This window comes from Lagenorhynchus albirostris, chromosome 2 (assembly GCF_949774975.1).
Source record: "Lagenorhynchus albirostris chromosome 2, mLagAlb1.1, whole genome shotgun sequence".
Taxonomy (NCBI): domain Eukaryota; kingdom Metazoa; phylum Chordata; class Mammalia; order Artiodactyla; family Delphinidae; genus Lagenorhynchus; species Lagenorhynchus albirostris.
Window position 1 is genome coordinate 140,209,612 of NC_083096.1, and position 26,856 is coordinate 140,236,467.

General features: G+C 39.1%; 1 protein-coding gene across 5 annotated transcripts in view; it reads left to right on the forward strand.

The window, feature by feature from the left end:
• The window catches only part of USP24 (ubiquitin specific peptidase 24), a 148,263-nt gene that overhangs the window by 73,931 nt on the left and 47,476 nt on the right, over window positions 1-26,856 (forward strand). For 3 of the 5 annotated variants that reach the window (XR_009538921.1, XM_060139935.1, XM_060139936.1), the window contains exons 22-38: window positions 438-578; window positions 749-802; window positions 1,735-1,850; window positions 4,525-4,591; window positions 4,732-4,842; window positions 5,573-5,671; window positions 5,765-5,938; window positions 9,401-9,486; window positions 9,652-9,745; window positions 11,010-11,165; window positions 14,047-14,144; window positions 16,900-16,995; window positions 17,115-17,343; window positions 18,041-18,200; window positions 19,263-19,418; window positions 21,558-21,628; window positions 22,312-22,472. Coding sequence is in view for 4 of the 5 variants with exons in the window: in XM_060139935.1 (XP_059995918.1) it covers window positions 438-578; window positions 749-802; window positions 1,735-1,850; window positions 4,525-4,591; window positions 4,732-4,842; window positions 5,573-5,671; window positions 5,765-5,938; window positions 9,401-9,486; window positions 9,652-9,745; window positions 11,010-11,165; window positions 14,047-14,144; window positions 16,900-16,995; window positions 17,115-17,343; window positions 18,041-18,200; window positions 19,263-19,418; window positions 21,558-21,628; window positions 22,312-22,472 (2,069 nt within the window). In the remaining variant the exon portion in view is untranslated. The remainder of the gene's footprint in view (window positions 1-437; window positions 579-748; window positions 803-1,734; window positions 1,851-4,524; window positions 4,592-4,731; window positions 4,843-5,572; window positions 5,672-5,764; window positions 5,939-9,400; window positions 9,487-9,651; window positions 9,746-11,009; window positions 11,166-14,046; window positions 14,145-16,899; window positions 16,996-17,114; window positions 17,344-18,040; window positions 18,201-19,262; window positions 19,419-21,557; window positions 21,629-22,311; window positions 22,473-26,856) is intronic. The other 2 variants (XM_060139937.1, XM_060139938.1) reach the window with 2 other exon arrangements.

Below are 26,856 nucleotides of genomic sequence, written 5' to 3' on the forward strand. Positions count from 1 at the left end.
AAGATTTTACAAGGCCTGGATCCTGCCATTTCTAACTGAGCTTTGAGAAGACCAGATTGAGCCCCAAGGATTAGTAACTACCTCTAACCTGACTCTCTTTCCTTTGAAGAAAAGCTTGTGAAGAGGGTGCCCATATTATTCCTGTTTTGCTTCTGCTTTAGTAGCCCATATGTGTAGAGTTCTAGCTTAGGTTTAGGAATGTCTGGAGAAAAATCTCCATATCTGTCTTGGTTCCATGGAAGTTGTCCAGTGTTTCTGTTGTTGATCGTTTCTTGTTTTAAAGTTCCATATCAGTATAATGACGTTCTCATATGTAGCTGGGTTTCTGCAGCCTTAATTCATTTTGAACTTGAAGAGGTGTGGAGTTACAGTGTAGCAGAAAATAACTGTAATTTTGTGACCTTGGTGTGCTGTATACTTTTCTTTCTTTTGAACAGTATGTAGAAAAGCTGGAATTGATAGGAATGGATTTCATTTGGAAAATAGCTATGGAATCACCTGATGAAGAAATTGCTAATGAAGCTATTCAGTTAATCATAAACTACAGTTACATTAATCTAAATCCTCGGTTAAAGAAGGTGGGTATTTAAGGAAAGAAGGTACACAAAAAAGCAGAAAATAATATATTTTTAATTGCTAAGTTGGCATGCCTGAAAGTCGGGCTTCTTTATTTTGACATTTTATCCTTAATAATGATTACAACTAAATGCTAGACTAATTTTAATTTCCATATACCTCTTACTTTTAGGATTCTGTATCATTACATAAGAAATTCATTGCTGATTGCTACACAAGATTAGAAGTGAGTAGCAAATTTTATTTAACCTGTTTTTGAAATAAATGCTTTGGGTTTTTTTTCCTTTTATAATGTTGTGTTTTGAGATCGTGTATAATGTTGATATTTGTAGCTGGATCCTACTGGAAGAATTTGCTAGCAGTACCGTATTGTGGACATAGGGAACAGGCATTTGCCCTAATGCCCACAATGTAAAAGTGTATTTTACAGGAAATCCTTCCTTCTCCCTCCCCATTCCTTTTCCCTGCTCCACCCACCCACCCCACCCCCACCCCCTTTTGGGGGTATAGAAACTGTCTTCAGAAAATAGGTCTGCTGTACTTTCCACATTTCTGATAGATTCTTTTTCTCCTTTTTCTGTCCAGAAATTTTGTACAAGCACTTGCTTCTTTTCCCATCCTTCCCCATGTGTCACTTTGTTTATATCATAAATGCTATTAAAGGCCACAGCAGCACACTCAGTAGTGGGTAGTGTTGGGTGTCTTTGTCCACTAGAAGCCTGCAGTGTAATACTGTCTCAATAAGTTAAACTTTCTGATGATGAATATGTGCTGGTGATGAATCTGTACAGGAAGGAGTTCCCAAGTTGTGACTTCCATCCAAATATGCCATCATAAAAACATTTAAAGTATTCAGGTATCCCTAAATGACGTGCCATGTAAGTATTAACACACGTAGAATGGTAGTTCTCAGTTGGAGGTTATTTTACCTCCCAGGGGACATTTGGCAATGTCTGAAGACCGTTTTGGTTGTCACAGCTAGAGGGGTCCTACTGGCACCTAGTGGTAGGTGAGTGGTGAATAGAAGTCAGGGATGCCACTGAGCATCCTACAATGTCCCCGACAGTCTTCCACAACAAAAAAAGTTTCCAGCCCAAAATGTCAGTAGAGCTGAGGTTGAGAAACCCTGATATAGAGAGATGATTTTCTATTTCGTAGGCAGCCAGTTCAGCGCTTGGTGGCCCCACTCTGACACACGCTGTGACCAGAGCAACAAAGATGCTTACAGCAACTGCCATGCCAACCGTAGCCACGTCAGTCCAGTCTCCATACAGGTAAGTGATTGCAGAAGTTACAGCGAATATGCAACACCTAAATGTAGATCAGCTTAAAAAAAAATAATTGGAATCTTTTCTTTCCTTTGGAGATACCTCGGTTAATTGTTCATTTCCTCATTTCATATCTTTTTCAAACAGTCATATCCTGGGAAGTTATATATTCCCCATCACGTATTTTATTTGATTCATTTTACTTTTACTGTGTGTAACACGAGTAGCCTACTCTTTATGATGGAATCAAGATATATGCATTGTATGAAGAGTAATTTATTTCAAGTTTGAAATATTTACTTAGACCTCTTATAACTTTTCTCATTGAATAGTCAAATCCAGGGCACCAATAGCATAAGCAAAATGAAGTGGAATATGATGATTGATTAATATTGTACATTGTGATATAATCATAGTTAAAATGTTTTACTTAAAATCATTTTTCAAAATAATTTTTAATAAGAACTTTAGCCCCAAATATTTGTGTTAAAACTTTGAACTGACATCTCTTAATCACATTGCTGTGTTGAGTATTTTCAGATGTTGTCAGTGAAATCTGAGTTCAGTGTTATAGGTCTTTGATATAGTAAGGAGAATAGATGAGTATTTGGAAACATTAGATTGAAGTAACTAAAATACTTTTGTGGGGTTTTATGTGCCTTTCATTACTGGTAAGCATCCCCCAGTCAGTGATGCTCAGGAAACCTTGGCAGGTGATCAGAGAAGGGCTCCCTCTCTATGCCTCACTCTGCTGCCCTCTAGTGATTGGTGCTCATAAAGTCTTTTTCAACTCCCGGAATCGCTTTATGTGTTTACGTATGTATGTATGTATTTATTTCTCTTTATTCACAGTTGGGGATATTCCTTTCTTTTTAAAGCCGTCCTTTAGAAGAGGAGTCAAGGCAATATCCTTGCTCACATTCTTCTTCTTTATCTTCTTTTTTTAAATGAGCTGAGTACCGTGTAGTGATACATTATTAATATGAAAGAAGTCAGTAGAACTCAGCCCTCTTGGACCTCTTTTTAAAGTGACAGAAAGTGATTATAGATTCAACTCATGATAAGAACACTAACATGACTTTTGCATTCCCACATTCTTGGAAGTGTATCTCAAGTAGACTTTCATTAAGAATTCCTAATTACATGTTTGTAAAATGTAGTCTATATCTATGACCTAGGTCTTTAACGATTCATTTGTCTGACAAACCAGACTAGAAATGCACTTATGAACTATCGGATTGGGATTTCCAAACTGCTGCTTCTTTAAATAAGCATGCTTTTTGTTTGTCTTTTCTAACTGCTTTGTATTCTGAATCATTTCATATTTGACTATTACAGAACAAAACCACATGACAGTTTTTAAATATTCTCATTATAAACCCTAAACAGAGTTACTAAGAATATGTAATTTCAGAGTTGCCTTTGAACCAGTACGTGTAGTTTATCTCATTCACTAGTCTTAAAAGAACTTTTCAATGACCGTAATTGTTCCACTTCTGGGAGGAGCTATTCTCTCATTTGTAGTGTTTGCAACGCTGTCTGTGATTTAATTCATCTTTGAGGCAAAATAAAACAGTTCACTTGTTAAGCACTTAAATATTTCCTAAAGATGGTCCATCTGAATATCAAGTTCTGGTTTCTGCCCATAGACTGAAAGAATTTAGAACTCTGTTAAATGCGTTTAACCAACTCTTTTTAAAGTGAAATTTCCAGTACTGCTAATCAGCATACTTATTGTTAGAAAATCTGAAAACTTTCCAGATTTAGAAATACACCTGTACAAAATACTTAGACTCTCTGGAATAGTAAATATTTAAGGGCACTTGGATTTTCATTTGTTAGTGTTAACACATGTAGTGTTTAATAAAGTGTGGAGCTGTGACTGTACAAGCTGCTGAATGTTGGAGTCCTGTTATTTCAAATGATAAGATTGCTTAAGTCTAACCAAAAGAGATCTCAGGTCTCACTTTCAGAGTCTGTGAGAGTGCCACAGTTCCTTGCTGTGTGTTTTCTGTTCCAGAGATGGTTATGTCTCTTGATGTGTGTTGATTTCTTAAGTACTTTGAAAACCCTTGGGATAACAAATTCTTACGTTGTATGTTTTAACTATACAGACTAGTCACTTAAACCAGATGAACAATTTTTCTCGTCCTTTTCTTCTGCCTCATTCTTAGGCTAAGTAAAACAAACAGCAGCTCTCATTTGTGGCATACTTAATGGTTTGCATTTGTCTTCTAAATTTCAGGCAGTTCAGAACTTAGTCAGATTCTGTGTTTACAGAATTATGTGGCATATCTTAGTTGTAAGGTTATGAGATTCAAACTCACTGATCGTTCATTCTTGGTGGATTGGTAGACAAATAAGCCTGCAGACCCAGAGGAGACCCAGGTCCTCTATTTATGGGACAACTGTTTAAAAAAAGAAAACGAAGAAAGAAAAGAACAGGAAAGGAAACACGGGGAGGGGCAGGCTTCTGCCCCATATTCCGTCTGTGTGCAACAGCTGTGACCTGCTTGAACCACCTCCCGCTTGAGTGAAAAGGAAGTTTAGTCTTTGCAGATTTCAGTCTTTGACCAGAGAGGGCTAATTGTGATTGTGGTTTTGGTGAAATAGACTGAAATTGAGCTCAAGTCAGCAGTTCATTTCAAGTATTTTCAAAAAAAACTTTTTTAATTCATAGATCCACTAAACTTGTAATAATTGAGAGATTGCTGCTTCTGGCAGAACGCTATGTGATCACGATAGAGGTAAGCCTCTCTTCTTTGTAAAGCAACTTTATCATCCTATAATTAGTCTCAATGTGTTAGGAGAGTATTTTTGTGACGTTTAACAGTGGCGCTGTGCATCTCACTTGCTGTATCTTTTGACTTGCTATATCTTTTTCAAGGATTTTTACTCTGTTCCCCGAACTATTCTACCTCATGGTGCCTCATTCCATGGACATCTTTTAACTCTTAATGTTACTTATGAGTCTACCAAAGATACCTTCACTGTAGAGGTAGGTTTACATTAAGCTCTGAAGCCATTTCCATATTGTCATGTTATTTTATAAGAACACTGTTGATTGAGATTGAACACTGTTGTTGATTTAGCTGCATGAATGACTATTCTAAAAGCTGTTTGGAAAGCAAATTTAGAATAAAGACCTGAAATGAAAGGAAGCTGATAGGGTATAAGCAGACTCATAAGTAAATACATAATATCAGGTGATAACGAGTGTTATAAAGGTTACAAAAGAAGACAGCAGGATAAGATGGGTATACATGACATATTTTAGATAAGAATGGTTAGGGAGGTCTCTGAGGTGATCACATTTGAACAGAGACTTGAATGAAGTGACAGAGTTAGCCATTTCTGGGGAAGAGCATTCCACACAAAGGGAGCAGCAGGTACAAAGGTCCTGAGGTGGGAGTTTGTTTGATTTATTCAGTGGCAAGGAAAGTGGCTGGTGTGACTAGAGCACAGTGAGAAGGGGAAGAGTGGAAGACACTCCAGTGGAAGAAGGGCTTGAGATTTCATTCCATGCATGCTGGGGAATGGAGTATGGAATAGAATATTTAATTACTGCAGGAGGGAAGCCTCGCAAGGGCAGGATTCTTGTCTTTGGGTTCTCTGCTGTGTTCCCAGGATCTGGAACAGTGCCTGGTACATGACAGATGCTCGCTAGTAGTTGTTTAAATTGATGAATAAGTGCATTACTCAGAACAGTGTTTCATTTCATTTTACAGGCTCACAGTAATGAAACCATAGGGAGTGTCCGGTGGAAGATAGCCAAGCAGTTGTGTTCTCCCGTGGATAGTATACAGATATTTACAAATGATAGTCTGGTAGGTGTAAATCAACATTTTGTGGCACTTTAGTCTGATACCAGTATTTTCCTCTCCTTTCCTTCTCAGTAATTAAGAAACCACTTTTTACAGCTGACAGTGAATAAAGATCAAAAGCTCCTCCACCAGCTGGGCTTTTCTGATGAGCAAATCCTCACAGTAAAGACTTCTGGCAGTGGGACCCCGTCTGGGAGCTCTGCAGATTCCTCAACCAGCTCCAGCAGCAGCAGCAGTGGGGTGTTTAGTTCATCATATGCCATGGAGCAGGTATTGAGCGATAATATTCAAGTTCAGAACAAGAACGTAACATCATTAAGTTTTGCCTTCAGCCCATATAGATTTGCATGATTACGTCCTTTTCTCTCAGACAAGTCTGCCCCTTCAGAACTGTATCACTGAGAAATGCTGGGATTTAGTTGGGAGAAGAAGATGCACAATTTGTCAGTCTTCTGAACCACAGACTCTTCTGAGTCTGAGTGATTCTGCCTGGCCACTGCTTGCTGCTCCTCTCATATATCTCTCTTCATTGATTCATTGAGTTTCCTCTCCTGGGTCATTCCTATTAACATTCAAACGTGCTGTGCTATTTCTACCATCCTTTTAAAAAACCTTTTTTCACCCCAATTTCAGCTTCAATTCCTGTCCCCATTCTCTCCTTCCCAAATCAGCGAAGCTCCTTGAAAGGGTTGTCTAAGCTCTCTTTACCATGCTCTCTTGACCCCTCTCGAAAATAAACTCTGCAAGGTAATCTGTCATGTCCACCTCTCGATCCTCGTCTTCTTGACATTTCAGCAGTTGATCCATGTGATCACTTCCCCTTGAAATACTTTTTGCCCTTGGCTTTCAGAACCCCCCTGGCTCCGCCCTCCCGCTCTGGTTCTCCCTCTTTGGTCTCCTCTGCTGCCTCCTTTTCATCTTCCCGATCTGTGTACAAAGAAGTTCCCTGGCTCAGTCCTTTGACCTTTCGTCTGTCTACGCTTATTCCCTTGGGAATCTCATCCAGTTTCAAAGCGTTATATATTGTATGTATATTGATAACACCCCAATTTTTATCTTCAGCTTGAAGTCTAGATACATGGAACCAACTGGTTAATCAGCATCTCCTCTTAAATGTGTGATAGACATCCCAGTCCTAACATCCAAAACCGAGCTCCTGATATCCCCTTTCCCACCACCTCACCCCTAACCCAAACCTCTTCATCCCAGTCTTGCCGTATTTCAGATAATGCCTATTTCATTCTTCTAGTGGCTCATGCCAAAATCCTTGGGTCCCTACTTTCTCTCAAAGCATAGCCCTATCCGTCAGCAAAGCCTTGACTCTACCTTTAAAATTCATCTAGAATCTAGCTCCTCTTCTCTGCCTCCACAGCTTCCACACCAATCCAAGCAGCCGTCCTCGCTCAGCTGGAGGGTTTCAGGAGTTCTTCAACTGGTCTCAGGGCTTCTGCCCCTATACCAGTTCAGTCTCTTCTCTGTGTAGCACCCAACAGCCCATGATCTCTTTTAAACAGAGTCAGATTATATGCCACTCCTCAGCTCAGACTCTCCAGCGGCTCCCATCTCACTCAGAGTAAGAGCCCAGAGTCTTTACTGGGACCTTCAGGGCCTACTTGGTCTATCCTCCCCACTGAGATGTTCCCCCATGACCCACCCTCACTCTCACCACTCCAGCTGCACTGGCCTCCATGTTGGTCCTCAAACAAAGTGGGCCCTGTGCACTTGCTCTTCTCTGTGCTTGTAATGTTCTTTCCTGATACCCATGTGGTTCTTTCTCACTTCCTTCAGCCTTCACTCAAATGTTGCCTTCTTGGTGAGCCTTCTTTGGCAGTCCTGTCTAAACTTGCCACCTGTTGCTACTCCTGCACATCTCATTTCCCTTCCCTACTTTATTTTTGCCTCTCCCCACCACCAGTGAAATTTAAGCTCCTTGAGAGCAGACCTTTGTCTGTTTTGCTCACTGCTGTATTTACAGCACCTAAAACAGTGCCTAGAACATAATAGGCAATCAGTATTTGTTGAATGATTTTATGAATCAGGGTTTTTTGTACCTTCTCTCTGCCAGGAACTGAGCTCAGCACCAGGGGTACAAAACTAACAAGACCATTCAGGTCTTTATGCGTTTATAGTCTAGAAAAGTAAGATAATACCAGCCCTCGTGTGAAATAAAGGTATTTAAATGACAGAGAGGGGTTTTTTTCATAGCTATTATGTATAGTCCTTTCATTTAATTACAAATGTAAGATCTTTGCATGGCTGTCTCTTTCACTTAGAGAGCATAGCCTTGCTTATAGATACCACAGAATCCTGCAGGGTTAATGTTAGTATTGTGCCGTTTCTTAAAAAGTAACTATACTTATATGTAGTGAGAATTAAAGAACGAAATCATACTCAGAGCAGTATTATGACAGTTTATCAGCAACAGAAATGACGTACATAGCATCTTTGAGTTTAACATTTTTAAACTATCTCATATTTATCCTGAATTTATTAAAAACCTTCCCAAATATATTCTATAGTGATATCCAGCTTTTTTATTTCTTATACCAGAAAATAGTACTTTAATCACATCTGAATCTCTTCTATACAGTTGTATCCATTTTTTTCACCTTTAAAAAAAAGAGGCCAACTTCTTTTTCTCAACTTAAATTACATTTATATCTATGTGGTTGTGTGAGTGTGTGTGTTTGATTATATCACTTTGAATTTGTGGGATTTTTGTTTGTTTGTTTTTGCGTTACGCGGGCCTCTCACTGTTGTGGCCTCTCCCGTTGCGGAGCACAGGCTCCGGACACGCAGGCTCAGCGGCCGTGGCTCACAGGCCCAGCCGCTCTGCAGCATGTGGGATCTTCCCAGACCGGGGCACGAACCCATGTCCCCTACATTGGCAGGTGGACTCTCAACCACTGCGCCACCAGGAAAGCCCTGTTTTTTTTTTTAATACGGTTGACTCCTGGTTTTTTTTTTGTTTTTTTTTCCACAACTCACACACACACACTGTATTTTATTTTAACAAGAGATAAATAAACTGACACCAAGCATTGTAAATGGATAACCGCAACAATGATTGCAATTACCAAACACGAAACACACTCTTACTATGTCATAATATTGACATTCAGCCCAGTAATCCTCCACTGTAACGGCTCCTTTACCTTGCAGTGAAAATTGCTTTGTGTATTTTTTGCCTCTGAGTTCTTATGGGATTTTTTTATTATTATTATTCAAACAGAAAGTCACAAAAATTATAATCATCCTCATCAGTTCACTCAGTCCCATGTAATTAATTTTTTTTCATCTTGATCTTTTGTTAGCACTTTTATGAATTCATCAGTTTTCCATTAGAGTTCTGAATGAATTTGCTTTTAAATCACTCTGCCTTGTTTGCTCCTGCCAAGCTATGATCAGCTTCCAACGGTGCCCACCCTCCGTTCTGTTCATCACATCTGCCCTTCCTTTTGCCTCTCTGCCGCTGCCTGCTTTTTGGTGCCTTAGCCCCTTGGCCAGCAGGTGGTAGGAGAAGAGAGCCCAGGTGATGAGCACGCTAGGAGAGGGAGTGGTCCCTCACTCTGTGTTCCCGTGCATTGTTGTTTGAGACAGATAAGCACCATGCTTCCCTCCAGTTTTGCAGGCCAGTCTTTAAGAACCAGGAATTTTACTGTTTGTACCTTTGATTAGAAAAGGAGGAAATTGTTTTGTAAATTTGCATTTATGTTTTGCTTCCTCCCTCAGGAGAAATCCCTCCCTGGTGTGGTGATGGCACTTGTGTGCAATGTATTTGACATGCTTTACCAGCTGGCCAATCTGGAGGAGCCAAGGTAAATAGAAATGTTTACAAAGCTTGAAAGAGAGAAAGGTATTAAAGTTAGGGAACCCAGTAAATGTTCACTTGAAAGGTATATTACTTCACGTCCCATACTAAGTGACTTTGTTATTGAAACTGTGGTTTGTGTGAAAAAAAATTAATATTTGAAAAATTGCAGGATAACTCTACGAGTACGAAAGCTTCTGCTCTTGATACCAACTGATCCAGCCATTCAGGAAGCCCTTGATCAACTTGATTCTTTAGGAAGAAAGGTATGAGTATCTTGGATAGTTATTTAACAGGCATGGAAATTTTATATCATGATTCAGTGAAAATACAGCATGACATCACATTAAGGTCATATGATACCATCTTTCCCATAACAATTTTTTTTTTCTTTAGAAAAATACCTTTGCTGTAAATAATGATATCAAATTTTAGAACTGGAAGAGCCTTTAGTATCATCTGCGTCCTCCTCCTTCATGTTTTATATTAGGAAACCCAAGCGCAGAGTGATGAACGGTTTTGACTAGGGTCACACTCTAGTTCTGATTGAGTTGAGATATTTTTCTTCTGTTATGATGCCTCTCTGAATGTGGTTGTTGCGTATGTTTGAGTTGCTTGTGTAAATGGGTTATCATTTAATATTTTCACAGTTTATATTTAAAGTTCCTTTTGTTTAATGTTTAGAATCTTGTTCCTTAAGAGTTGTGTATATATATATAATGAAATTGTGTTTTATCTATAATATTGTTTGTGTTCTCAGAGTAAATTCATTTAAATCAAAGCTGGTAGAACTAAGTTATGAATTTTGTATTTCAGTGATTATAGTTTAGATGAGCTCATAATCGTGTCACATGTACCTTATATATTAATTTGAGGAAGAAGAGAACTAATGTAATTAAAAACTATATTACTCATACTAACTAAAAAAATTATCAAAACTACTACACTGCAATCTTATAATTTAATTATCAATGTTTGGTGGTACAAATTTTATTTATTTATTTATTTTAATTAATTAATTTTATTTTGGCTGCGAGGGCTCTTCACTGCAGCACGTGGGCTTTCCTAGTTGTTGCGCGAGGGCTCTAGAGTGCATGGGCTCAGTAGTTGCGGCGCGCAAGCTTAGTTGCCATATGTGGGATCTTAGTTCCCCAGCCAGGGATCAAACCCATGCCCCCTGCATTGGGAGCACAGAGTCTTAACCACCGGACCACCAGGGAAGTCTCCTAGTGGTACAAATTTTAAAAACATGGAAACAAATTAGGATGACCCCACTAGTGTTGCTTAGAATACAATCCCAGAAGCATTCCTGTAGGATTGGAATGCTGTTGAGCATTTACTGTCTGTGTGATGGAGTTCAGTGCTTTGTTAATAATTAGAGTGATGTGGCTTTGAGGTTAATTTTTAGAAAATTTCATTGATTTGATTATATTAAAGTCGGAAAAAACATTAGAGTGTGTAGTGATATCTGCTTCTCTTTAATTTGTGCTTTTGAGCTGTATATTCCTTTTTTCTTTCTATTAAACTTAGAAAACATTGCTGTCTGAAACAAGTGCTCAGTCTTCAAAATCTCCATCCCTCTCTTCCAAGCAGCAGCATCAGCCAAGCGCCAGTTCAATTTTAGAAAGTCTGTTTCGATCTTTCGCTCCAGGAATGTCCACCTTCAGAGTGCTCTACAACTTAGAAGTAAGAAACCTCATTTCTTTTTATTTCATCTTAACAGATTCATTTTGGCCTAAAGGTTCATGCTTTCAGATATCAGAAATAAGTAAATAGGTTTCTATTATTATTCAATGGTTTGTTAAGAAAAATTAGTTTTAAAAAGTAAAAAATAGAATATAAATTGAAGTATTTTGTTGTTTTGGACTTTGAACATGCTCAGTTTTCTTTTTCAGTTTATACCTGTGTGCCTTGTTATACTTGCAAAATAGCATGTAAATAAATAAGTAGGAAGCGTTATGTATTAAAATGTGTCATTATCTTCCTCTGGAAGTTTTGCAAGTCTGTATAACATCAGTTCCTAATCCTCAGCCTTCTTGTTATTAAATGCATCCTAACTTTTTAAAAAAGCTGTTGTAATTTGTGGCCATTAATGAAGCTTTATAAGGAGTTTGTCAGGAGTCACATTAACATTATTATTTCAAGGTTAAAAAAAAGAATTGAAAGAATTTGAAAAGAATATTTTTATTACCCTTCTTCCCAGTAGTAGCTTTAAACTAGTAGATGTAGTTCAATAAGCATTTACTAACTGTTTACTGTCTACAAGTCATTGTGGTATTTAAAGGGTCAGAGTTGAAAGGACAAGATAATTGCTCCAAGATCTTATGAGTAAGACATAGGGGAGGCTGGATAGGCTGAGTCATGAAATGAAAGCAGTAACAAAGCAGTGTGGAGAGTGGCCCACTCTTGGAGGGTGAGGGGCTAGACCCTCAGGCCACTTAAGATCTGGAGAAAATAGAGCCCTGAATGATTTTGCTTTGCCCTAATATGTTCTATCCAGTCAGTTATTTATTAAGGAATCCAGATTAGTGCCTAAGCAACCTTAATCATCAAATTACCATTTATCTTCAGTAGGTTTTGAATCACAACATAGGTCATAATTGGTAGGAAGGTACCTGCTTGGGCATTTTTTCCAAGTTTTATTTCATCTGACAGTCTAATTTGGAGTATAAAATTACATTCATTCATTTTTATGTTTCACTTATTTATATGGTGGAGCTGTGTTAACATTTCATATTTGCCTTAAAATAATCATTCTTGTGAAAACATTTGTTGGGTTCAAAAGGAGAAAATATCTAGCAAATATTTTAAAAATAAAATATGTCCTTATTTCTTACAGACATTTAAAAATACATACAATATTCTAAAACAGAAAATTACCTAGATATTTTTGGCTAACTCAAGCTTATGAAATTGACATCTTACAATTACTGCCAGATTTGTCATTTGCTTTTGAATGATTGTCTCAGAAAGTTAAGGTATAAATTTTAACACCCATATTTGAGAGCACCCAGAGAAACAGAATGACCCAACAGTGGGTCTAGCTTGTCATTGGCTACCTAGATTGCATTATCTTAGAGCCAAAGGGTTATATAAATTATCTCCGGTATAATTTTAGGACTTCTGATTAACTGCAAATTCCTCTGATAGGTTTTCTTTTGCTTGACATAAAAAATGTAGAAAACCTAACACTCCCAGAGCACTTATTTTTACTATTACCTGCAAGGTTAATGTCCTTGCATTTCGATCTTTAACTTATGTTTGCCCACTAGGAAGATTCAAAGTGGATATTACAAATACCCATTCCTTTGGAGAAACCTTCCATCTTCACTAAATTGTCCATTAAACATGGGGAGTATGTGCATGTGGCTGTTGACATTCAGGAGGGGTTAGGATAGCAGAGGGTTCCCATTCTCCTTGTGTGATGCTTGTGATCTGAGGCTGGTGAGGCTGTTTCCCAAAGGGCAGCTTAGGAAGAAAGCATCTTTAAACAAAAATACCACATTAAAAATCTAAGCTCGTAAAACTAATAGGTTCATAGAAGCAGATTTTTTTGAATAGAAAAGGATCTTGAATTACATCTAGATTAAAACCTTGGGGAAACTGCAGCAATGAGCTTTAAAATTTTTTTTTAAATCATTACTAAATAAGCAGTTGTTTACTGGGCAATTGTTTTGTGCCAGAGCTTGTACTAAAGCACCTTAAGCTTGTGTTATCTTACTTACAAACAGTCCTCCGGTAAAGGTAATTATTGTCCTCATTTACCGTATGAGAAACCTGAGGCAAAAAAGGAAAATTACATATCTGAGATCTTTCAGCTAGTCGATGGTAAAACTAGAATGTGAGCTAGATTCGTCGTCTCATACCACAGTATGATTAGTTATGTGAAATAATTCTCTACTATACCAGAATATTTAGTTGCGCTTTCCTTTAGGTGGGTATTGCAGTGTCATAAAAGGGGCATGGGTATTAGAGTGAGGCACATCTGGACTTGAATTCTAACTATGTGACCTCGGGTGGGAGGTCACTTAACCTCTCAGGTCTCAGTCTTTACCTGTAGAGTAAAATACCTGTGCTGTGCATAGTGAGATTAAGAGAGAATGCATGTTAAGTACCTCACCTTATGCCTAGTACTTTGTAGATAGGTGCTCAGTAAATAGGAGTTAGAATCATTATCTGGCAACTCATCCAGCATTTATAATAAATGGGCTGTTTTGTAAGACTTTAGTTTATATACTTTTTCTAGAACATATCAGCATAACACGTAATGTTACCTGCTCTTATCTAAGTCTGGGAGCCTGAGACCTTCACATTTGCTGGTTTCATAAAAAGAAGAATACACCAGCTCTCTTAAAAACAGAAAGATTTTTCATGCTAAGTAAATGGAACTTGGAAAATGTGATTATTTTATTTGTGAAACATCAGCCTCCTTACACTACTGGGGGTAAAAAGAACAGTAGCATTTAAAGAGATTCTGACTCAAATTGTCTGATTGTTTTACTTAGTGTAAAGGAGTAATTTCAACTGGAAATGTTGGGATGATTAATTGTGCTTATCTTTTTCCAAGGTTCTAAGCTCCAAACTCATGCCAACAGCTGATGATGACATGGCAAGAAACTGTGCAAAATCCTTTTGTGAGAACTTCCTCAAAGCAGGAGGTTTGAGGTTAGAGTTTCAATATTATGTTATATGAATTGCAGAAAATGAATCTAGTTATTTTAGTTAATTTCTCCTGCCAAGCCTTGCTTATTCTTACAAGGCATTATATGAAGCATTATGACAGTTATAATAAGGAGTGTTGTTTTAGTCTTTGGAATATTTTAACTCATTTTATGACTTTTGATTATTTGGAAAAGTGACAGAAGCATGTCTCTTTCCTCTCTGGTAGTGAGGGAAATTCTCAAGTAGATGAGAGAAGGCTTACTGTTTCTATTCATTCCCACATCAGTTGAGATAAGGTGAATCTGATTGTCGGTAATCTGTGTTGTGCAAGGCATTAGTGATGGGGGTGCACAGATATTATCCCTGCCCTTGAGAGCCTCATGGTTTAATAAAGAATAACAAACAGTTATTATAAGTATCAAAACAGAGGCTTATAAAAAGTGCTTTGTGGGGTGGGGAAGAAAGCAGTGGTTAAATGGTTAGATTTGCTTAGGATCATAAGAGTAGGAAATGCTTCCCAGAAAGTGACATTTGAGCTAGGAATTGAGCGATGAGTCGCCATTCCCTAGGTAAATAAGGGGAAAAGGGCACTCACTCTAAGCCAGAGGTGGGGTGGGGATGAGTGAAAGCATCATGGACTGTCTTGGGAAGTACAGTTGCCTAGTGAAGCTAGAGCAAAGGATAAAGGAGAGAAATATGTAAAGAGGGGTCACATTGAGGAATTTCAGCTTTATCTTGAAGACCATGGAAAAACAGGAGGTTTCTAACCCAGGAGTTACCTAGAACAGTTACTCTGGCTACAGTGGAGAAGATGGATAGAAGTGGGAGGGAGAGGCTGCAGGCAGGGAGAACTATAGAACTATGACTGTTCCAGAGGAGAGGTGACCGTTTCTAAATATGGGACAGTGTGGTAGAAGGAATAAGGTGAAATAGGCAAGTCTTTATGACTAGTTATAGGGTAGGAACATTTATAAAATGGCCTGTGATTTCTAGCTTGGAAGAGTGAGTGAATGGTGAGTCTTTAACCCATATGGGAAATAAATATGGAACCAGATGGAGGAAAGTGAGAAAGTCAAGAATTTGATTGCACACGAGGTCCCTGTGAGTCATGTGAAGAGGATGGTTTGGACATGATGCTCTCGAGAGAAGTGGAGAATGGCACTAGAGGTTCAGGGAGACATCAGTGTGTAAGTAAAGCCTCAGGGCATAAGCAGCTGGCCAAGTGTTGCGTGGCAAGTGTAAGGATGGGAAGCAGAATCAGTAAGTAGAAATCTCTGCTTTATGTTGAGTGAGAAAACGGAGGTGACAGGAGTTTGAAGGGTAGAATAACTGAGGGAAAAGTTTGCTCTTCTGTTTTGATTTTAATTTGTAGAAGACTTGATTCTCATTGTAGGCTGATTAAAGGGGCCGATGAAAAAGAAAAGAATAAAGATAAAAGAAAGGGGGATGATCAACCGATGGGGCTAAGTTCCACTGCAGTTGGAAGGAGATTTGCTCCAGAAAGAAGTAGGCATGCCATTTCCCCTGCGGGAGGAAAGAGTGAAGACCCACTTGACGTTTGAACAGAGGGTAGTTGAAGGAATTCCTGTCTGGAGGCCTTCAGGGGAAGAGAAGTTGGGTGAGACCTTGAGGAGATAAAGGGGGTGGGAAACAGAGAAGTGGAACTAGAAGGTTTAAACTCATTTCAGATCACTCAGCCAGTTACAGAGCTGTGCTAATTAAGGCATTTTACTTCTGGCTTATTTTTGAATGTCAGTTAACGTACGTGCCTGCATTGTTCTAAGCACTGGGAACAGAGCAGTGAGTAGATGAAACAAAAATCCATGTCCTCATGAAGCTTACAGTCTGGAACAGAAGACAGACAATAAACGAAGAAGTAAAAGCGTATGTCAGGTGGTGATAAGAGCTGTAGAGAAAAATAAGACAAGGAAGAGTGGATGGAGAGGGTTTGATATCCAGTGGGGTGATCCGGGAAAGCTTCACTGATGGGGTGACATTTTACAAAGACCTGAAGGACGGGAGGGAGCAAGACCTGGAGATACGGGGGAAAGCTGTCCGGAGGAGCATCCAGCGTGAGCCCCTGTGTGGGCGAACCTGGTGCCTGTGAGGCCGGCAGGGGTCTAGTGTGGTTGGGGCCAAGTGAGGGGGCAGGGTAGGAAGCATGAGGTCACAGAGATACCAGAGGTCCGGTTATGCAGGATCTTACAAGCTACTATGAAGGAAATAGGAAGCCATGGGAGGATTTTGTGCAGAGCAGTTCCATGGTGACCTCCATTTTTAAAGGATCACTCTGGTTGATCTTCTGAGAATACATTTTGGTGGTGAAACATCAAGAGTAGAATCAGGAAGAACAGTTGGGAAGCTTTTGCAGCAATATAGGTGGTAGTGGATATGAAAAACAAGCTTTGTGGAATACACCAATTCTGAACATATTTTTGAATTGACAGTTGTACTAGTACCAAGATAGCAGTTGATCGGTGCACTCGAAACCAGTTAGTGAGAAGGAGAACCACCCAAACACTCTGTGTTGGTTATCTTTTTGGCTAAGGAAGGAGTCGAATTCTAAATGGACCAGGAGGTTTATATGTACTATAGGAAATAATTGTAACAGGAATATGTGTGATCCATTTATAGGTAAAGATCTTGTAGAAATTTTAACTGATAACGTTTATAAACAATCAAATTACTTACAGAAGATTTCCTATAAAAGAAATAGAAGTCTTTAATATCTGCCTTTTTTTTTTTCTTTTCTTTGAAGTTTGGTTGTAAATGTCATGCAGAGGGATTCCATCCCATCAGAAGTAGACTATGAAACAAGGCAGGGAGTTTATTCCATCTGCCTACAACTTGCAAGGTATGTAAATATGTTGTGTTAGTCTCAGAAGGCAATTCTTGACTTTTTCTTCCAAATCCCATCCTTTAAAATAGTATGAAATGACCTTGACTAAGCCGAGCTTTTTGTTTCCTTTTAAGATTTTTACTTGTGGGACAAACATTGCCGACATTATTAGAGGAAGACCTCACCAAAGACGGCATAGAAGCACTTACTTCTCGCCCGTTCCGAAATGTCAGCCGGCAGACAAGCAGGCAGATGTCCTTGTGTGGTACCCCAGAAAAGTCATCCTACCGACAGCTGTCAGTGTCTGACAGGTCTTCCATTAGGGTTGAGGAAATCATCCCTGCTGCTCGAGTTGCAATACAAGTAAGTGATTTGTGTATTCAAGAAATATTAAGTACCTCCTATGTAGAAGGCGCTGGTGGTGGTATGCAGATATAAAAATTACTGACATGAATATTGCCTTCAAGAAGCTTATGGTGAGTAAGAAAGAGATCACTAGTGCAGAAATAACTGTAATTCAGGTAGAAGATATCAGATGTTATAAGAGAACTACAAAGGCAAAGCATTCTACAGGCCATGAGAGGAGGTGGAATAAATTACCTTCACGTGTGGCTATCACGGATGATTTTATGTAGGAGGTGGCATTTGAGCTAGGCCTTCAAGAATAGTAGGGATTCGATATACAGAGATTAGCTTGGAGAGGGGATAGTTGTTCAAGCAAAAGGGAGGGCGTGAGCAGTTAGAGAGAAAGCCAGAGCCTGTGTGGGTGGTCACACAGTGGTTCACATAGGCCAAAACGCAGAATGTGGAAGAGGGGAAACTATGAAAACAAAATTGGTGATGGGTAATTTGAAGCCAGAACATGGAGAGTAGAGTCTCTGTATTACAAGTAGCAGAGGGGTAGTGAAAGTCTTTGAACAGTATGGAAGCATGGAAAAGACTATCTTGTGGAGGATCTTAGAAGGAAACGAGTCTCAAAACTGAGACGGGGGGAGGTTATTGAAGTCAGCGGGATGTGTTCAAGTACTACCTTTTCTCACAACACTCTTCACTTCCTTAGACAATGGAAGTCAGTGATTTCACGTCTACTGTGGCTTGTTTCATGAGATTGTCATGGGCTGCAGCTGCAGGACGGCTTGACCTCGTTGGGAGTAGCCAGCCAATTAAAGAAAGTAATTCTCTGTTTCCTGCTGGAATTCGAAACAGGCTCAGCAGTTCAGGTACTGATTAAAAAGGATAAAGTAATCAGAATATTGGGCAGGAAGTAGCTGTAAGAATCATCTTTGTATAGGTTGTTCAGAGTCACAGAAAGGAGAAAGCCTTTTCTCTTGTTTTGTTTTTTTTTTGCGGCACGCAGGCCTCTCACTGCTGTGGCCTCTCCCGCCGTGGAGCACAGGCTCCGGACGCGCAGGCTCAGCGGCCACGGCTCACGGGCCCAGCCGCTCCGCGGCATGTGGGATCTTCCCAGACCGGGGCACGAACCCATGTCCCCTGCATCGGCAGGCGGACTCCCAGCCACTGCGCCACCAGGGAAGCCCTTCCCTTGTTCTTGAGCGTAAGCTAAAACTAAATGTTTCTGAACATCAAGCTGAACACTAGATTTGTGCACATTCAATGTGCATGTATGCGTGTGCACACTTCATTTATGTATGTCACACTAAGAGGAAAAAGGTTATAAATACAGAATACAGAGAAACCAAGCAGAGTTTTAGCTTGCTGAGTGTAAAAGTGTAGGGAGGCCAATAATTGTGACTGTAATAAAAATTCATCTCGAATTTTTACCTGGAAAAATCATTTTCTTGGTTTGGCCTGTTATTTTCTGTTAGGCCTTTATAAATAGCTTTATTTCTCAGCTTCATTTGGTTTCCCTGCTCAATCTGTGTGTGTGGATATATAAACTGTATGACATACACACAGTAAAGGGCGGAAATGCCAAATATGTAGGATTTTTAGGGTTTTTACATATGTGTAACCCATCTAAATCAAGATAAGGAACATTTCTAATATCCCAGGACTCCCACATGCCTCCAAAATTGCAATGTTCTTACTTCTGTCACCTGAAACTAGTTTTGCCTCATAAACATATTTTAATGGTTCCAAATGTGTTTTAAGTACAAAGCAATGAGGTTCAAATCAAGTGACTAAGTCTCTCTTGTTTCTTAGCCTAAAGTGTCTTCTTGAACTCTTTACTTTCACTTGAGGATTATGGGACTCATTAAAGGATATTATAATCTCAAGGGTCCTGTGGGATCCACAGTAACCTTCTGCTTGCCTGTTTCCAGGAAGCAATTGCAGCTCTGGAAGTGAAGGGGACCCGGTAGCCCTGCACGCAGGCATCTGTGTGCGACAACAGTCCGTGTCCACCAAAGACTCACTGATTGCTGGAGAGGCTTTGTCTCTTCTTGTTACTTGCTTGCAGCTTCGGAGCCAACAACTGGGTATGCAGGAGGCTTACTCTTTTAGTAAAAGGCCAGGTTTCTGTTAGGAATTATTTCTATCCCTTCATAGATAAGGTCATGTTAATAGAAATGGCAAAGGGGAAAGTTGGCATGTGGAATAGGTAAGAATAGTGCTAGAGTACTTAAATTCTGAACAAGTATTTATTGAGCACCTTCTGTATACAGGGTTCCACAGTAGATGTTACAGGGCAGTATGTCTGCTCTCCAGGAGCTTACCATCTAGTGGAGGAATTAAAACAACCCAAAGTTGTATGTCATAAACTATAGAAGTAGAATTATATATCAATTCCTAAACTGATAATGACTCCAGTATCAAAAATCATGAAACTTAAGATTTGCCCTTTTGTCTTTATTGTTGGTTTTGGCAAACTAGGGCTGTTGCTAATCATACTTTTAACATTAGACACCACAGGGCTCAGTCCCTCATCTCTGTCTGCACTCATTCTCGCCACATAATCACATCCACGTTCACAGCCTTAAATTCCCTCTATGTGCTGATAACACTTAAATTTGACTCTACGGCCTGGACCGCTCCCCTGACTTCTCCACTTAGATATCAGATAGACTTCCCAAACTTAACATGTCCAGAACTGAACTACTGGTCTGGCCCATACCGCCCAAGAGATTTCCCATCTGAATTGATAGCAGTTTTATTCTTGGAGACATCCTTGATTCCTTTTTTTCACACCCTTCTAATCTATCAGCACATCCTTCTTCAAATTCTATCTAGATTCCACCCCTTAGACCACCTTCACTGTTAGCACCCTCTGACCTGTCGTCATCTCTTACTTGGATTATAGCAGTAGTGCCCTGACTAATCTCCCTGCTTCTACCCTTGCAGTTTATTCTCCACACAGTAACCAGAATGGACCTTCTAAACTGTAAGTCAGATTGTATCACTCCTCTGTTTAAAACCTTGCAGTGGCCTCTCGGTTCACACTGAGTGAAAGCCAGGTCTTTCCTAAGGCCTGACACCATCCACCCCCGTGACACCTGTGTGCCCTCACCTTCTCCCGCTCTCCCCTCACGCACCGTGCTTCAGCCACCCTGGCTTCCTGGCTGTTCCCTGACACTCAGGCACATTCCTGCCTCGGGGCCCTTGCACTGCCTGTTCCTAATTCCTGGTATGTTCTTCCTCTGCCTTTTTTGAAGAAATCGCAACCCTTCTCTCACCCACCATCACCTAAACTCTTTATTATTTTTCTATATCTCTTGTCACTTTATAGCATACAATATAATTTCTCTGCTTACTGTGTTTATTGTCATTATCCCCTCCCCAACTAGATGGTAAGCTCCGTTAAGAACAGAGACTTCTGTTCATTTTGTTCCCTACTGAATCCTTAGCACCCAAACACTGTGTGATGTGTAGTAGGCCCTCAATAAATACTTATTCAGGGATGAGGTCTTAACAACTCCACTTTAAAAAATTATACCAACACATCAGAGCCCATTCTTCACTATTACTACTGATTCAAACTGCCTGTTCATAGAATTGGTGATCATTATGTATTTAGTATAACATCCAGACTCATCATATAAGATGTCAAGATAAACATATAGAAAAAGTTAGATGTTTATGGGACAGTTCAGTAATATCAGAAATGATTTACTTTGAGCAGAAATGCTTTTAAAGGCTTATATATGAAAGTAATTCATTATGAAATGCTTTTGAGCATATACCATACTTTTAGTTCGATTTTCCTGCAATTGTTTAATTATAGACATATTTTCAAATCAAGATGAAAAAATTATAACTTCAAGCTTTTTTATCATTAGTAAGTTTATTGTGGGGTACATTTTATAGTTCACAAGTATTGACAGTTTTATCAAGGCAAGACATTTATTCTGTAACTGGTGTGCACACGGAGTCATGAAAAATGTCCGGGTGTGAAGATGACCAAGACACAGCCCTGCTTTTGAGCACCTTGGGCTCTCGTGGGATAGACTCAGAGACGTGGGTGCAGCTGTGGAGGCACTGAATTTGATTCTGTGTGGAAGAAGAGATGATTTCTAAGATAGTTAAGCTTAAGAAATTATTCAAAATTTTCGAAATTTTGAAAATGCATTTCCTAACTTATTTTCCTCCCCTGCTCCCATTATCTTTATTCTTATTATTAGCATCTTTCTATAACTTGCCCTGTGTTGCTGATTTTATCATTGATATTCTACTTGGATCACCAAGTGCTGAGGTAAGGATTTTTTACTTTATAAAAGGCCCCTTTGGTCCTGTTCTGCGTGGGCTCTCTGGATACCTGTGACATGGTGGGGAGTATAGAAGGGATGGTGTTTAGTCCTCTCGGGGAATCAGACAAAGAGGCCGCAGAGCCCTCTGAAAGCAAAGTGACCATTTGTACTGTTGCCCTCCTTTCTGTTCCATATTTCACTGAAAGTCAAGAGACTAGTGCTATGATTAACTTGTGTTTGTTTATTAAAAAAATCTTACAGCCAGTGTTCAGTATCCATGGCTGGCCAAGGCAGCTAGCATTAAGCATCAACAAGTTGGTCAAAATCAAGAAAGACCCAACCTCAGGCCATGAACTTTCATTAGATTTTATAATCCTCATTTTTGTATATGACCTTGAAAGTTAACTTTGAGGCACTTGCAGAAGAGTTTTTTCCTTATTTTCATTTACATTAAATTATAAACCTATGATGAGAGTACAGTACTAGAATAATTTGGGAAATTAGTTCCCAGACTACACTTGTTTTAAATTAGCCCTAGTTTATTCAATGTAAACTTTACCATTAAAGATTGAAATACTCAAACCCTTACAGCATCCTTCACAGGTGGACTTTGGAAGAAAATAACTTTTTAAGCAGTCTGTAAGTGTTGGTTGATGTACTTCCTTTGCCACTAAAAATGTAATTTCAGATTCGCCGTGTTGCCTGTGATCAACTGTATACTCTTAGTCAGACAGATACTTCGGCCCATCCAGATGTGCAAAAGCCAAATCAGTTTCTCCTAGGTGTGATTCTCACTGCTCAGCTGCCTCTCTGGTCCCCAACTAGTATTATGCGAGGAGTCAATCAGAGGTACGTAAAGATGAAAAAGTTCACGTCATACAGAAAGAGAATAATGTTTTGTGTACTGCTCCCCCAGAGTCCACAGTGCATGATTGAGATGAAGGACTTTCTCCTTTCCTCTTCCAACATTTGTACCCTGAAAGAGGGCATTTCAGGTTTTCTCCCCATTCAGGACAGAAGAGTTAGAAGAAACATTACCAGGCTTTCTTCCTCTCAAGCACCCCAACTCCCACCTCCACTCCTCTTGGTCCCCCTACCCCAGAGAGAAAGAGGACTCACTTGGTGGTTGAGAAGCTGCATGATTCAAGCCAGATCACTGTGTAAAGGTCGCACTGCCCATGTCCACTTGTACCTCACTTTCTTAGCTCAGCCTGCTTCATAACTCCATGTCTAGAGGTACTAGGGTATCCTTCTAGCTTGCTTTCTTGGTTTTATACATGCCTGGGCATGGAAGAAGGCTTGAGGTCCAGGCTCAGAGAAGGACTTGAGTAAATCCATTCTGCCTGCCCCATCTTGTCTCCTTAGGCAAGCCTGCATGCAGGGGTGCCCCAGTGTAGGCCCAGGCTGGGAGATCAGAGATCCCACACTGACCTCAAGTTTAAGCCAGTTTCTCTAATTCAGCTTTACCAGCGAGCCCTTGCTCTGGGGCTTAGAAGGTGCCACAGAGATTTGTGAAATCAATATGTATATGCTTTACAAATTAGAGCCCTTAGAGGGAAGAAACGTTAGAGCTACTCTAAACCCCTAACATATAAGCATCCAAACTTGGGCTTTTTTTTTTTTTTTAGTGTGGTAACATATACATAACGGAATGTTTACCATTTTTACCATTTTTAAGTGTACAGCTCAGTGGCATTAAGTGTATTTACAGTTTTGTGCAACCGTCTCCATCATCCATCTCCAACACTTTTTTAGCATCCTAAACTGAGACTGTGTACCCAGTAAGAAGCCATTAGGTAAAAGACTGATAAAGTTAACGCCATAAAAATTAAAATGCCGTAGAGTCAAAAGTCAGTTAAACTGAATAAATAGATTTATAACGTATATGACAGATAGAGGCCAGTTTTGCTAATATATGTGAAGAGCTGTTATAAACCACAAAAGACCAATAGCCAAATAGAAAAATGGACAAAGGAAATGAAGAGAGATAGTTCAAAGACAATCATGGAGATGATTTTTTTTTTTCAGATTTGCTAGATTTTTTTTTTTTTACTGTGGCAAGATATGCATAACATAAAATTTAGCGTTTTAACCATTTTGGGGGTATAACTTAGTGACATTAAGTACATACACATTATTGTGCAATCATCACCACTGTCCATTTCCAGAACTTTTTTGTCATCCCAAACTGAAACTCTGTTCCCATTAAACAGTAACTCCCCATTCATTTCCCTCCTCCCTCAAGGCACTGGCAACCACCATTCTACGTTGTCTCTATGAATTTGACTATTCTAGGTACCTCGTAAAAGTGGAATCATACAATATTTGTCCTTTGTGTCTAGGTTATTTCACGTAGCATAATATTTTCAGGGTTCATCCATGTTACAGCACGGGTCAGGGTTTCATTTCTATTTAGACTGAATGTATGTATATATCATGCTTTGTTTATCCATTCACCCATAGATGGACATTTGGTTTCCACCTTTTAGCTAGTATGAATAATGCCACTGTGAACATGAGTATACAAATATCAATTTGAGTCCTGCTTTCAGTTTTTTGGGGTATATGCCCAGAAGTAGAAATGCTGGGTCATATGGCAATTGTATGCTTGACTTTTCTGAGGAGCCACCATACTGTTTCCACAGTGGCTGTACCATCTTACATTCCCACCAGCAATGTGTAAGGGTTGCATATTCTCCACATCCTTGCCAACACTTGTTTTCTGTTCGCTTTTGTGACTAACTATCCTGATGGGTGTGATGTGCATCTCAGGGTTTTGATTTGCATTTCCCTAATGATTAGTGATTTTGAGTATGTCATTGTGCTTATTTGGCCATTTGTATATCTTCTTTGGAGAAATGTCTATTCAAGTCTTTTCCTCATTTTTTTTTTAAATTTATTTTTATTTTATTTAGTTTTTGGCTGCATTGGGTCTTAGTTGCAGCATGCGGGATCTTTCGTTGTGGTGCGCAGGCTTCTCTCTAGTTGTGGCATGCGGGTTTTCTCTTCCTAGTTGTGGCACGCAGGCTCCAGAGCGCGTGGGCTCTGTAGTTCGTGGCACGTGGGCTTAGTTGCCCTGTGGCATATGGGATCTTAGTTCCCTGACCAGGGATCAAACCCGCATCCCCTGCATTGGAAGACAGATTCGTTACCACTGGACCACCAGGGAAGTCCCCCATTTCCTCATTTTTAAGTTAGGTTGTCTGTTTTTTGTTGTTCTTTATATATTTTGGATATTAATCCCTTATCATATACATGATTTGCAAACATTTTCTCCCATTCTGTGGGATTTCTTTCACTCCCTTGATAGTGTCCTGTGATGTGCAAAAAGTATTTAATTTTAATGAAGTCCAGTTTCTCTGTTTTATCTTGTTGCCTGGGCTTTTGGTGTCATATCCAAGAAATCACTGACAGATCCAATGTCAGGAAGTTTCTCCCCTGGTTTTTTTCAGGGTTTTATTGGTTTAGCTGTGAGATTTAGGTTTTTGGTCCACTTTGAGTTGTTTTGTGTATGATGTGAAGTAAGGGTCCAACTTTATTCTTTTCCATGTGGATATACAGTTATCTCAGCACCATTTTTTTGAAGACTGTCCTTTCCCCACTGAATGGTTTTGACATTTCTGTTGAAAATCATTTGAAAAAAAAAATATATATATATATTATATATTTACACACATACATAGATGCATGCACACATGTTTATTTCTGAGCTCTTTATTCCTATTCCTTGATCTATATGTCTGGCTTTATGCCAGTACCTCCCTGTTTTGATTGCTGTAGCATTGTAGTAAGCTTGAGGTCAGGAAGTGTGAGTCCTCCAATTTTGTTCTTCTCTCTCAGAATTGTTTTGGCTCTTTGGGGGTCCCCTTGAGATTCCATATGAATTTCAGGATGGGTTTTTCTGTTTCTGTGAAAGACATCATTGATATTTTAATGGAGATTGCATTGAATCTGTAGGTCATTTTGGATATTGGCATCTTAACAAGATTCAGTCTTCTGATCCCCAAGCATAAGATATCTTTAGATTTATTTAAGTCTTCTTTCATTTCTTTCAGCATTGTTTGTAGTTTTCACTGTACAAGTCTTTTGCTCCCTTGGTTTAGTTGATTCCTAAGTATTTTATTCTTTTTGTTGCTATTATAAGTGGAATTGTTGTCTTTCTTTTTTCATATTCTTTGTTCATTGTTAGTATATAGAAATGAAACTGATTTTTATGTACAGATTTTTTATCTTTGTAACTTTGCTGAATTCATTTATTGTAACAGTTTTTTTTGTGAACTCTTTAGGGTTTTCCATATATAAAATCATGTCATCTGCAAACAGATCATTTTATTTCTGTCTTTCCAATTTAGATGTCTTTTATTTCTTATTCTTGCCTAATTGCTCTGCTTAGAACTTTTAATACTATGTTAAATAGAAGTAGTGAAAGTAGGCATCCTTGTTCCTGATTGTGGGGGAAAGCTTCCAGTCTTTCACCATTGAGCATGATAGTATCTATGGGGCTTTCATATATGGCCTTTATTGGATTGAGGTAGTTTTCTTACTCTCCTGGTTTGTTTAGTGTTTTATCATGAAAGGGCATTAAATTTTGTCAATTTTTTTTACCTATGTCAGTTGAGGTGATCATGGGTTTTTCTCCTTCATTCTGTTAATGTAGTATATTCATTGATTGATTTTCGTATTTTGAATCATCCTTGCATTCCAGGTATCAGTCTCACTTGTTCATGGTGTTAAATCCTTTAAATGTACTGTTGAATTAGGTTTGCTGGAAGTGTATGTACCCTCCTCTTCAGTTTTTTGGAAAGAGTTTGAGAAGGGTTGGTATTGATTCTTCTTTAACTGTTGGGTAATACTCACCAGTGAAGCCATCTGGTCCAGGGCTTTTCTTTGTTGGGAGGTTTTTGATTGATTCAATCTTCTTGCTAGTGATAGCAAGCAATCACTATTTCTTCCTGATTTAGTCTTCCAAAGTGTTATGTTTCTAGGAATTTGTCCATTTCGTCTGGGATATCCAATTTGTTTGGTGTACACTTGCTCGTATACTATCTTATAAATTGGTAGTAGTGTCCTCACTCATTTCTGATTTTATTAATTTGAGTCTTCTCTCTTTTTTTGAGTCATTTTGTTAATCTTTTTGAAGAACCAGCTTTTGCTTTTGTAGATTTTGTGTATCGTTTTCCTGTTCTCTATTTATCTTCACTCTAATTCTTAATATTTTCTTCCTTCTACTAGC